The sequence below is a fragment of the Myodes glareolus genome, chromosome 19 (assembly GCF_982192425.1).
Source record: "Myodes glareolus chromosome 19, mMyoGla1.1, whole genome shotgun sequence".
In the NCBI taxonomy this organism is placed as follows: Eukaryota; Metazoa; Chordata; class Mammalia; order Rodentia; family Cricetidae; genus Myodes; species Myodes glareolus.
Genome location: NC_142044.1, coordinates 37,311,663 through 37,325,007, shown reverse-complemented (window position 1 = coordinate 37,325,007; position 13,345 = coordinate 37,311,663). Strand labels below are relative to the sequence as shown.

The 13,345-nt window shown below is 48.3% G+C and overlaps 1 protein-coding gene across 1 annotated transcript; it reads left to right on the top strand.

Moving 5' to 3' along the window:
- The first annotated feature begins 5,437 nt into the window (after nt 1–5,437).
- LOC125413477 (large ribosomal subunit protein eL37-like) lies at nt 5,438–5,803 on the top strand. Its single transcript, XM_048454896.3, has one exon. The coding sequence runs from the start codon at nt 5,457–5,459 to the stop codon at nt 5,748–5,750; it is 294 nt and encodes a 97-aa protein (XP_048310853.3). The 5' UTR covers nt 5,438–5,456; the 3' UTR covers nt 5,751–5,803.
- The last annotated feature ends 7,542 nt before the right edge of the window (nt 5,804–13,345 follow it).

The window sequence follows — 13,345 nt, the reverse complement described above, 5'->3', positions numbered from 1 at the left end:
ATCGTGTAACCAAGCAGCCCGATATCCACGCAGATTTAAAACATGACCTTTCCAACATGGTGCATTCCTGCCTGGACAGGATGCTCAAGATTGGCTACCCTGTGAGTTCTGCCACATGGGCCTTTGCTGTGCCTTCTCGATTCGGAGAAGCATTTCAATGGCTCTGAGGCAAGTGACACATACTCATGACTCCTCTGGGAACATTGTCACTTCTCCCCTTGATTCAGATATTAGTGAAGTCTCCCAGAGAGAGTCTCCTCTGTTAGAATCCATTTAGAGTTCACTCTCTGGGGTCTGAAACTGGGCTGCAGGCGCGGTCCTTCTCACTCAGATACTTCAGGGACTCCGGAATGACATCACTCTGTAGGCTCCTGTAGCTTCCTTCACACTGACTGCTTCTTTCCCTAGGTGTGTATTGATGGACAATCCATAGTATAATGGAGCTTCCCTTTGCTTCTAAATCTAATTAGTCATACTTGTTTGGGAAGCTGACGCTTTTGGCTTTCTGGGTGATATCTTGTTTGTCAGTGGCCCACTCCATGTGAACAAGCAAATGAGAGCAACTGGCAGGCCAGTGGTGAGGCCCTGAGTGCCCTGGCCCTTGTACTTCCAGAAGCTGACACCCCGTTTACCTCTCTGAGAGGTGAACAGACATCCCTAGGAGGAGGCACTCAGACATTTCAGGAGAGAGCATGTCGTCAAGTGGAGGATCCACTCAGCTAGGACAATTCTGTCATGAATGTACCCCCAAGGTCCTGGATCTGAGGGCAGTGATGGTGTGATGGTGGGTCACAGGCACGCCCAGAAGGGAGACAACACATGCAAGGAAGAAGATCCTCTTGGCTGATGACCACTGGGCTGACACAGTTTTCACGGATGCCTAGTGACTGACGTGATATCTGCTTTCCCCACCCTTCCTTAGGCACCACCTGGGAAGACAACAGGAATGGCTGCACTGGATAAGACAAGCATAGGCCTCCTTGGTGAGAAGCTAAGTCTAGAAATAAGACAGCGGGAATACTACTGCCATGCTCTTCAGCTAGCTGAGTGGTGGTCCCTGAACACACAATGCTCACTGTAGTGCAGACCCCAGAGTCTGCCTGATAGCTCAGGCACAGGGTTTAATAGGACTTCGCTAGTGGAGTCCAGTGGAGACATGTGCTGTATCAGCTACATGGCCCTTACCTTGGGGTGGCGACTCCGAGTCACTTCTCCCTAAGCCAACCCTACTCACAGCCTCTGAGCAGTGAGCTGCCCTTGGGCCTTGGGCCTGGGAGGTGTAATTTCTAAATCCTGCAGTGGGAAGGTGGGGTCCAGACATGCGGAAGGGTCTGCACATTGAGACCGATGCAGACCACACCACAATTAGAGGGGAAGGAAGGAAACTCCCTGATTCTAAAGTCACCATTGGCCTCATCAAGGCCTAAAACCACAATGGTTTGCAAGTGAAGACATCCAGCCTCGAGTCCAGCTTTTCTTTTCTGGTCAGTTTCTATGTTCATGGCCCAGACTCTTTGCAGCGTGGCTGAATGGTGTCAGCAGCCCTTGAGGTTTTTGTTTTTGTTTTTGTTTTTGTTTTCCCCAGAAGAAGGCCTTTCCACTAGCTAAGGACTAAGCTCCCAGGCTTGGGAAGCAGTCGTTACTCACCTTAGACTGTTTATCCATATTTCAATTCGATTTTTAAAGTCAAGAATGGCTGATGAATTTCAAAGAAAAGCTCTCTGCCGTCTGTTGGCACAACCACCCGTGTCCCTGGCTTAGTAAGCAGATAATTCGCTGAGTCCCATTGCCAGGTTTCCTGATGGCAAGTCACCCAGGCCCGAGTGCCGTGTTTTAAAACATTGCCATGTTAAACAGGCAGTGTTCGGTCAGGATGTGTGTGTCACAGATTTGCCCTTGGTTCACTGACATATTCATCAGAGGAGAGTTTAGCACTGTGACCGCTGTGCAGGGCCACAGGCGTCCCCTGCCTCCCACGCTCTGGAGCAGTTTGGCTGCTTGGAAATCAATGGAGTCCTCCAGCCCCATGGGCAGCGGTCTGTCATCGTCAGTGGGTATCCCTGTGCCCTCCCTGTTCTCTGTGTCCCTGGGGACACAGGGTTCCCCTCCCATGGCACCAAGCACACAGCACTTTTGCTCCTGATGTGCTCAGTTCATCCTTTTGCTCCCACTTCAAGCATGACAAGTGGTTTTGAGAGAGATAGGCTATCAAGGATAAGATGGGACCAATGGTAGAGCATTTGTCCAGCATATATAGTCCTTGGGTTCAACACTCAGCTTCCCTTAAAAACAGAAGCGTGAGGCTCGACAGATGGCTCAGCTGTTAAGAGCTGATGTTGCAGAGAACTTGGGTTCAGTTCCCAGCACCCACATGGAGGATCGCAGCCATCTATAACTTCAGTTCCAGGGGATCCATCTCCCTCTTCTAACTTCTGTGGGTACCAGGCACATGTATGATGCAGGTACATACATGCAGGCAAAGCATGAACACACATAATATAAATCTTAGGAAAACAGAAAAGAAGGAAGGAAGGGAGAGATGGAAAGAGGGACGGAGGGAGGGAGGGAGGGAGAGAGGAAGGGAGAAAGGGAAGGAGGGAGGGAGGGAGGGAAGTAAGTGGATGCTGAGATGGAAGTCTTCACTGGTTTGCAGGAAATGCCAGACTGCTTCCATTCAGATTTCTCCTCTCCACTCCTTGCTCTCTGACCCTCCCTGAGTATTCTCACAGCCTGGTTCTGAGGTGTAAGGTGGAGCATCCCAGTTAAGGACTATTGTGCTTGGGAGATTGGGGCTGGGTCTAGTCTCTGGCTCCTCTAGTCCAGGATCAGGGGCTGGAAAGTGGTCGACACTATGGGCTCAAGGGAGGTTTTGTCCTTTTCCCACTCAGTTCCCTCCAGGACGCTGCACTACCCATACCCCATAATAAGCAGGGTGGGGAGGCATCAGAGGAGATGGAAAGAGCAGGCCAAATGTTCTGTTTTATTACTTGCTGGGTACTAAGTGCTAGGTGATAGGGTCTGGGAAGGAGTCAGAGACAAGAGAGATGGAGAGGGTACTCCATGCGTTCTTGTGTGTATGAGTGTGTGCACTCAGGGTATATGGGTAACCAGGGATGTGGGGGTTCATTTTCAGCAGAAGTTAAACCAAGTGGGAGGCACACCTACGTTTTAGATTCTAGAAGGCCCAAAGACTGGACTTAGTGGTTATTCAGTGTTAAAATGTAGTTGTCCAGAGCCAAATGATCTTGGACTATTTTCAGTCCCTTTGAAAGTCATTCGCTGTTCATCCTATGTCTAACGTAACAGCTTTGGGACTACACTAAAAAACAAAATACCGACCTTTAAAGTGTCTTCTTAGCCAGCCCAAGCTCTTACCAATCCAAAAACTAAGACTGTTTCCAGAGAGTCTGGGGCTTCAACAGAGACCGCCCCATTCAGCTTTGCTACGGTGTGCCTACCCATTGCTTCCAACTGTGGTTTCGCTTTCCTTTTCATGTGAGTGTGTGCACATGAGTATGCATGTTCACATGCATGTGGGGAGTGTGTATGTGCATGCGTTCCCATGGAGGCCCAAGGTCGATGGTTAAAGTTTTTTGTGTTGTTGATGATGATGCTTTTGTTTTGTTTTTTAGTGTTTTGAGATAGAGTTTCTCTGGGCAACCCTGGCTATCCTGGAACTCACTCTGTAGACCAGGCTGGCCTCAAACTCACAGAGATCCACCTGCCTCTTCCTCCTGAGTGCTGAGATCAATGGCATGTGCTACCACACCTGGCTGGTCAAATTATTTCTTGATCACCTTCCACCCTATTCAATGAGGTAAGGTCTCTTGCTGAATCCAAAGCTCACCTGTGTGTCTAGTCCATCTGGGCAACTTGCTTTGCAGGTCCATCTCTGCCTTCACAGGAATTACAGTGGGTGGACACACCCACCCGCTGTTTCTATGCATTCTGGGGATCCAAAGTGCAATCCTCATGACTATGGCTGGAGTAGCAAACACTTTGACTACTGACCCATTGCCCCACCCCCTCAGCCAGTGTATTTAAAAGCATCGTAATTTACAGTTTTCTTTATTCTGTTACTATGAAAATGTTGTGGGTCGGTTACCATATTGGAACATAGAGCTGAGGAAACCTGAATCTATGTTCCTGAACAGTGATCATTCATGGTTTTGGTTCCAGAATAAATTATCACTTACTCCCTTTAAGGCTAGAACTGTGTTTTTGCCTTGATTGTCATGGTACTCAAAGTCAGGGCCTCAAGGACAATCCACTTCCAGCCGAAGATTCTCCCAGATCTGCACCAGCTAACAGCAGGAACCTTTGTACCCATCACCCAGCATGGCCTCCTCAGATGCCTGTTGTGAGCTCTTTATGGGGCTCGACCTCCCTTGGTTTGGTGGAAGGTCAATGTATTGTTTATTCTAATCTGACTGTTAGGATCCTGTTGAATATTTTTTAGGGGGTTGCTTTCAAAGCATTTGTTTTAAGGTGTCCGTTTTTATCTGTTTGCTCTTCCCCACTATTTGGGTTTTTGTTGTTGTTGTTGGTTTTCAGACCTCTGAGGGTATTTTGGTTAGCTAATTTGTTAGCAGTCCGTCTCATCTCTGACTCCTCCTCCAACACCTAATTTAAAGGAGAGGGAAACTTTGGGAGGGAATAAACAAAACAAAACATTATTTGGTACTCCAGCTGAGTTTTATGCTTGATAACTGCTAATTCAAACTGCACGGGTTTTTAAAAGAAAGCGAGGGGCATCTAACTGAAGATAACTTGACTTTGTGCTTCCCTCTCCGGGGAGCACTTAATGCCTCTAAATTGTTGTGTGCGCCTGCTAAATGAGACGTCCTAGGTAATAGGATTATAGATCACAAACAGGGCAGCCTGTTTTAACTGGATCTTAAACACATCTAAAGAAAGAAAAAAAGTTGAGAAAATTGGTAATTCACAAATTAATAATAAGAGTTCCAAGTCAGAAAGAGATGATAAAAAATAAATAGAAAATTAACAAGAAGATTTTAGAGACTGTGTTAGGAACTGAAGGTAAATTCTGAAGCTGCTTTCAGTCCTGGAGCTCGAGAACCCTTTGGACCCTCCCTCTGCTTTACCTCTGAGCAGAACGCTCAGTATCACAGGGAGGGACTGTTGTGGCTTTTTTCTTTTCTTTTCTTTTCTTTTCTTTTCTTTTCTTTTCTTTTCTTTTCTTTTCTTCTCTTCTCTTCTCTTCTCTTCTCTTCTCTTCTCTTCTCTTCCCTTCCCTTCCCTTCCCTTCCCTTCCCTTCCCTTCCCTTCCCTTCCCTTCCCCTTCCCCTTCCTTCCTTCCTTCCCTTCCCCTTCCCCTTCCTTCCTTCCTTTCTTTTTCTTTTTTCTTTTTTTAAATAAAACCTAGAGGGAAAGGTAACCCCACAGTCAATAAAAATTCCCATTTGTCTCTCTTTGGCCTCGGCGGCAGAAGCAAGATGACGAAAGGAGCGTCATCCTTCGGAAAGCGTTGCAACAAGACGCACACGTTGTGCCGCCGCTGTGGCTCTAAGGCCTACCACTTTCAGAAGTCCACCTGTGGCAAATGTGGCTACCCTGCCAAGTGCAAGAGAAAGTATAACTGGAGTGCCAAGGCTAAGAGACGAAACACTACCGGGACCGGGCGGATAAGGCACCTAAAAATTGTCTACCGAAGATTCAGACATGGATTCCGTAAAGGGACAACCCCTAAACCCAAGAGGGCAGCTGTTGCAGCATCCAGTTCATCTTGAGGATTTCAGTCTGTCATAAAATAAATGTTCTGGTTTCAAAATGAAAAAAAAAATTCCCATTTGTAAAGATGACCATCTCTGCTGATTAACTGGCAAAATGGAAAAGATGGTCAACTGATCCTGTATAGCAAGCTTTGCCTTTGACCTTTCCTCTCCTGCTAGGACATCGACGACACAGCCTCGGGACATGGAGCTGTAGGTGTCCTACTCTCTCATGGGAAGAAGCACACTTGCTGTTGGATGTGTTCGTGGCACTTGTTTCTATCTTTTCTTTTTTAGTTTTAAAAATTGGTCATTAATTTAATCAAATTATTTTTAAATTTTTAAACGGAAGTCCACTATGCAACCCTAGTTGGCCTGAAACTTGCTACGTAGAACAGGTGAGTCTCAGATTCATAGAGATCCACCTGCCTTCGCCTCCCCAGTGCTGGGACTTAACGGTATGCGCCATCATGTCCAGCTGCAATGGAAAGGTTTTTTTGGAGAGGCCTGGAGTAGCAGCCTTTCATATAAATGGAGGCCAGCCAGGTTAACTTTAATCCAGAGTATTGGTCCAGCTATAGTGATGACTGTCAAAGAGAGTGAGAATTTGAACACTATAATGAAGTCAGTGGTGCTGTCTATGATGGTTGCCTGGATGGGGAGGTGGGAGTCGGTGGCAATCTGATTCAAAAGATTAACCAGGGAAGGGATGCATCTTTTGGTCAGGGATGTGGGGACTCATATTCAACAGTCTGTGAAGCTAGAATTCTTTCATTTATTTGATGCTTGGGTGGCTTTTTGAGTGCTTTTATAGTAGGGGTGGAGCAGGTTAGGGTAACAAAGACAGGGGAATTCCAGGAGACTGTGTAAAAAGATCAGGGTCAAGCCAGTGGGTGGACATGGTGAAAGTGTCTGAGCAGATGGGATGATTCCACCAGGCTGCAAATATACACCAGTCCTATGGAGCCGAGTAAGAAAAACCCAAACAAAGGATGTTTGAGAATACTGGTGTCAATAAATGCAAGAAATTTCTAAATATGAGTGAATCCCCAGAGCTATAATCTTGGAACTCTCCCTATATAAGGCAAGGGCAAGATTAGCGGGTTTTGTTTGTTTGTTTGTTTTGTTTGCTTGCTTTGAGCATTTCTGATCTAACTCCCAGGTTTGGGCAGTGGAGAAGGGGAGAGAGGAGACTTTATGAAGGCTTATAGTCTGTGCATGAGGAATTCTGCACTCTGGTGAGGATTTTCCTCTCTTGACTAGCAGGAAGGAGAGTTCTCTCTGGTAAGGAAAACCGGGGTCTCTCTGTGTCCCTTTTCTGTTATGTCTTCTTATTCCATCAAGCCATGCTTAGGAATGACTGAGGGAATAGCCAGGGCCTCTGGGACTGAAGGGCAAAAGGGCAGTCTTTCTTACTGCTTTCGTTGGTCCCCTGTGCCTCTACTACGTGGACTTTTGGTGGTTCTTTCAGTAGATAACAACAGTTTGGATCAGGAGTTTGGAGGTTGTTTTGATTTGAATGTGAAGTGACCCCCTTAGTCCCCCATGTCTGAACGCTTGGTCTCTAGCCGGTGGCCCTGTCTTGGAAGGTTGTGGGACCTTTAGGAGATGGAGCCTTGCTGGAGGAAGTGAGTCACTGGAGGCAGGAATTGAGGTTTTATAGCTTAGACTCCCTTCTGCTCTCTTGTTCAAGACCATCAGTCTCACACCCTAGCTGCCATGCATTCCCTGCCCTGATGGACTGTATCTCCGTAAACTACAAGCCAAAATGAATGCTCATCTCTAGAGCCTCACCTTGTCAGGTTAGAACAAGAGGAGTAACCAACTCAGCAGCCTCTGTTAGCTGTGGACAAAGGTAAGTGGGTTTAGTGGCTGAGTCCTGGGGTGATAAACGTATTCTATCTACCCTTCCAGCTTGCTGCCAGTGAGTGTAGGACAAGTAACCAAGGCAACTTATAGAAGAAAGAGCTTTCTTTGGTTTACATTCCCACTGTGAGAGTTCTCAGTACCAGGTAAGGCATGACAGCAGTCAACCAGAGCAGGAAGCATGGAAACCACATCTTTGATCACAGATGCAAAGCAGAGAGAGAATTGGATGCTGTGCAGAACTATGAACTCTTAAAGCCCGCCCCCAGTGATGCACTTCCTCCAGCAAGGCTGCACCACCTCCTCTACCAGCACCACTAACTGAGGGACCAAAAGTTAATTCCTGAGCCTATAGAGGAGATTTCTCACTCCAATAACCACAGTGGGAAAGGCATACTTGGATCCTGTGTAGGTGTTAAGTCTGACGTCTTTGCAAGATGAGAGAGCTTTGGTGAAAGCAATAGGCTCTGCCTTGTGTGCAGATGTGCTAGGCAGTCAGGCTGAATTCTTCATATTCTGGACCCTGATTGTCACTGTTCCAAGTTTGGGAGTTAGGAGTGTCCCGAGTGTACCCTAAAACTTATGAGCACTGATGTGTAATGGGTCCTGTTATAGGGAAGAGGGTTATGACATTTAGGAGATTTTATTTCTGGATAGAAATGTTTAGATTTCCTAATAAGATTTGGAGCGGGTGAGGCAAGGGGTGGCAACGTATCGATAGGCATTATTGTGAGTGTTTGTCTGTCATTCATATGCAAGTGTGCTAGGCTGCTGGTCAGTGGCAAGCGGTCACTGCCCTGTGGCACGGAGGCCAGCATTTAACAGTTTTATCAAGTTGTTTAGGAAAGGAAGGCTAATACTCCTAAGTGCCACTTTGCTTTTGTCCCAGCATTGCTAGAACCGTTTCTTCCTTCTCTGCTATATATAGGGGGAAATTCTTTGGAAGGTTGGGAAGGGCTGTGGCTGGGGTCTTGGTAAGGGTCATTTGTGTATGAAAGGCTGTGGTGAAGGAAAGAGCCATTTAGTGGTTTTACATTCTGGTCCTACAAGCCCCTATAGAAGGTCTTATATAAAGGTTTGACAATGGATCTATGATTAGGTATCTAGACCCTAAAGTAGCCAAGAAAGAAGCAGAGTTTCTATTGGTCTGTGAAGTTGGAAGGAGGCAAGAATGTGCTTCCTCTGGGTTGTCCTGAGTTGGAGAATCCTTGTAAGGTAATGGATCATTGACTGAGATGGGCATTTGCCAGGGAGACCCCGTGTCCCTTTTGGTTTGGTAAATCTGGAATGGGGATAGTATCTGGGGGTGATGTTTGGAGGGAAAGACCTCAGAGGTGCAGGCAGATGAAGGCAGAGAAGGATGTGCTGATGGAGGAGAGAAGATTTCTCAGGAAAGGGATTGTGCCAACATATGTGGACTGCCTCGGAATCACTGAGGAAGGTCTGGCCAAGTGAGCTCTTGGCTGAGGCAGAGCTTGGTCCTGGCCACACTTACCCAGCACTATGAGGCCTTGGGGGAACATCCTGGAGGAAGGGAGTGAGCCAGGGAGGCTAAGAGAGAGACCCTTCCTTGGGGGGCCAGGAGGGCTGGTGAGTTCCTCTCCTGGATGAAGTTCCCAAATTCCCAGGCTACATGAAATCACAACTTTCGACCACCAGTTTCCCGCATAACTTCATGAGGCTCCTTCTCTTAGCACCGAGGAATGCTGGCCGAGAGGGTGAAGGCCCAGGGTGCTGGGGAACCTTCTGGAGTATCTGACACATACTGACTGTGGTTGTGGGAGCTTTTAGAGGCAGTACTGAGTCATTAAGCAGGCCAGGGGCAAGGGCTGGTCTTTAGTCTTTCTTTCCCTACTTTCATTAGGCACTGGGTGGCTTAGCTGTGTGTGACTGGCTTAGGTCAGCTGGCCTCCTCAGGTTACTGAGTGGCTCCTTCCCATCCCACACGGTGGGCATGGGCAGGTGGGCCTGTCAGGAAAGCCTCTCTGAAGACCATTGGTGTTAGAATTTTATTGAACAAATGAGTGAAAAGGATGAATCAGTAAATTAGGAAGGAGTGACGTGGAGGAAATGATAGTGAATTAGCCACTAGCCATAAGCCAGGAATCAAGTGCCCAGTGATATCTGGGCTGGGCCAGGCTGTGCAGTGAAGGGCTGTGAGGAACTGTGAAGGGAAGACAGCCTGGAGGAAGAAGCCTGGCTTGGCTGAGAGTCTCAGGGTTAACCCTCTCCTTTTGACCTCTTCTCCACTTTCTCAAGACCTTCCCCAGCATGGCGAAGTTTGAGGGTTCCTGTCCAAGCCTCCCTCCTCAAACTGGCCCTTCCCAGGCTTGCAGGGCTACAGCTGGGTAGCACGAGCTCACGGGCCTGAGGTGGTATTGATTGTGGTGCTGACCTAGAGGAGCTAGGGGACTCAGTCTGTCTGTGGAACACGTCTGAGACAGGTGTTCCATCTGGTAGTCACCATGGTTACCAGAGCTTGCTTATAAAGCCTTCCTGGGAAGTGGCACTGTTTAAACGGTCCCTTTCTACCCATGCAGATTACATGCGGCTCCTGTCATGATCCCCTTTCCCCTGTGGGTGACTGAGGGTTCTGGGGTGGGGCAGTGTCTTCTCTAGAGAGACTCAGAACTGTATGGCTGGGGCTTAGCTCCCACCTCCCTCCCTAGGCCTACTGACTAGTTCTACTGATTCCTGTCATTCATTCTTAGGATAGATGGGCAGACACATTCATAGATCCTCAACACTGGATACATCTTCGATAACCTTCCTGGCAACTCTGATGGCTGCTTCTTGTCGGAGGACAGACCTTTTGAGGTCTCCAGGCTGAGGCCCAAACTTAGTGTCTATCCTAATAGGTCAACATTTCCGTGAGGAAAGTTTCACTGTAGGAATCAAGAACACTAGCTGCATGCTTGGGGTCACTACTCTTTGTGTTTTCCAACCCCCAGCTTAGAAGGCCACCATTGTCCCTATTTACAGTGGAGGAACTGGCAGAGGGGTGGCAATGGACATGGCATACATTGTGGGCATTAAGAATCCTCACAAAGCCACGGTGGCAATGAGAGGAAGACGTGGTTACAGGTGACAAAACTGTCCCGGGAAACAGGGCCAGGCATCCAGAGATAGACCAGCAGTACACAGAGCCCGACTGACAGAAGTGGGGAGTTGAGAGTGAGCTGGAGAGGGGAACTAGATATTGGATCTCTGCTTCACACTACGCACCAAAATGGACTCCAGAATCAGGGGAAGAAATGTCAGGCGGGAAGCCCGAAGAGCTCTGATAGACATCAGAAAGGCTTTCCTATGACCCAGGAACAGGGAGATTTTCCAAAATTAGACACAAATAGAGTGAACTGTAACAAAGAACCAGCAAGTGACAATCACAAGCCAAAAGCCTTCTCTTGTCAAAATAGTTCTTAGAGGAAGCGAGAGGATAATTTATAGCCTGAGAGGACACTGGCAACAGAGCAACGCTTGAAGACAACACTGATTAAAAAAACAAAACGAAACAAAACATGCAGCCCCTAGTAGATGAGCACCAGAGGTCTGGTTGAAATGGCAGAGGCTTGCACGCATGGGCAAGTCGCAGAACAAGCTCCCAGAATGGAGGTCTCCAGTTTCACTAGTTGCCAGGGAAACAACTGCAGACGTGAGCTGTCCCCACTGGATTAACAAACCTCAGCGAGCTGACAATGCCACGCACTGAAGATGTGCTTTGCAGCTCTACCTGGACTTTTCAGGTCAGAGACAAATTGTACAGTCACCTGGGAACACACCGAACCTTCTGGAAGGATGAGTGATTATGTCCCCCAGGACCAAGCAATCCCTTGCCAGCATGTCCCCCAATCAAAATGTGTTTGGGCGCCCAGAGCCATGTATTTGATGCTTCTAACTGCACCGTTCATGAGAACAAAACTCCGGAAAACAGCCCGTCGGTAGGGGAAAGGTGCTAATGGATTGTGATGGAGCCACACAGTGGATTATTACACAACAGGTGCATAGGACGACGCTCACAGCATGGACAACTGCCAACGAGACACAATTCAGACACAAGACTCAGAAGGTTCACAGACCCGCAACTCTGACAAAAGTTACTGTTGTTAGTAGGGTGGAGCTGCGCAGTGAGGAAAGAAACGCAGAGCTCAACAAACCCATGTGCTTTATTTCGTTTAGTAGGGAAGGGCGGCGGGTACGCGGAGGAAGCATGGTCAACCAAGAGGGGAATGGAAAAGGGACTAACAGATGGGCAGAACTTACTTAAAAGGGAAAGCTGCGCATGTGTACAGAGCCATTGTGCCGCCATGCAACACGTGATATAGCCACGTAAGGTAGCAGGGCCTCTGGGCTGGATAGGTGTTTGCCTGTGGGCTGCGGGGGTGGGGGGCTTGGGGTATAATGGGGGTGGGGAGGGTCAGTTACTCCATAATGCTTCATAGACATGTGTTAGGGAAATAAAACTATAAATGTAAGCCGCTCGAACCACGTGAGTAGCCCCGCCCCCCAAGGACCTTTAACCCCCAGATTCCACCTACAGAACATTTTAACTGCCCTCACTGCTGGACCCTGACCCCACCCTACAGAGTAAAAGGCCCAATCTCTGGACACGAAATCCCACCAATCTCCACCCTGGAAAGCTCCACCTTACAAAGTTCCGCCCCATTCTCAAGAAACTCTATGTAATCCCTATATCCAGTTCAGTTCTCTGCTGTTTCTCATCCCAGCAGAGGCAGCCACCCTCCTTGTTTTTTTCCTACCAATAAATCTCCTGTGTGAGGTTTGCTGTGCGCTGTGACTTTGTGGTATTCCTTGGCTCCTGGCTGCCAGGATATTTTTTTCCATCCAAGCTGCAATGCTTACAGTTGGTACCGTGACTTGGATAGGCTCTCCTAGTACCTGCATTTCCCCTCGTGGTCTGAGCTGCACTAGGACCCTATCCCTCATCTCCAATCCACCTGCAACAGACTCACCGGATTGTTCAGTGCCCCATCCCCCAGCAGCAATTGGGTAAGTTTCCCCTTCGGTTGGTGTAAATGTTTCTCTGAATCTGGGAAAGTGACTGCTGAGTGGCCAGCACCCCTCTGATACTCTTGGAGGCGGAGGCATCCCCCCCACCCCACAGTCCTTTAAGACCACTGTTAGCCTTCTTCACCTGACCCCATCCCCCACCCTTGGAGCTGCAATCCTGCAGTTTCCTCAGGCCAAGCCAGGCTCTTGTGCCCCTTCCTGCCCTCTTTTCCCACCTTCCCTCTGGAGCTGCCTGTAATCCCCACAACTCCGTTTGGCCCTCGTGGTTTTTGTGACCCCCCACCCCCACCCCATTCCCGACCCTTTCCTGTGGATGAGACTGCTCCTCCTAGAGCTTTGTTTTCGTTTCTTGCCTTCTCACCTCTATGAAAGCCCTGGTACCAGGTGCCGGGTCTCTCCGCTGGCTTAGCCAGGCTAAGTCCCTGACCCCCATTGAGTGTGGTGATGATCCACTCACTGATATCCTTGTTTGGTCCTCCCTGAGTTCTGGGGACATACATGACTACATGCTGTGACATTTTCCTTTTTTCTCACCCATGGGAACGTGTCTTCCATACCCTCTCATCCCCCCTTGGGATGCCTCTTAGAAAACCTTCAGCCTCTCCACCTGACACCCGAACTGAAGGGCCCGAAATTTATTTGCTTTTGCAAATCAAATTTGGCTTCAATACCCTTCAGATAATCAATCCAAAGGGCCACCTAATGGGACCTTAGCGCCT

What these genes read in the sequence shown, in the direction of transcription:
- LOC125413477 (XM_048454896.3), top strand. Translation starts at nt 5,457, where the DNA reads ATGACGAAAGGAGCGTCATCCTTCGGAAAGCGTTGCAACAAGACGCAC.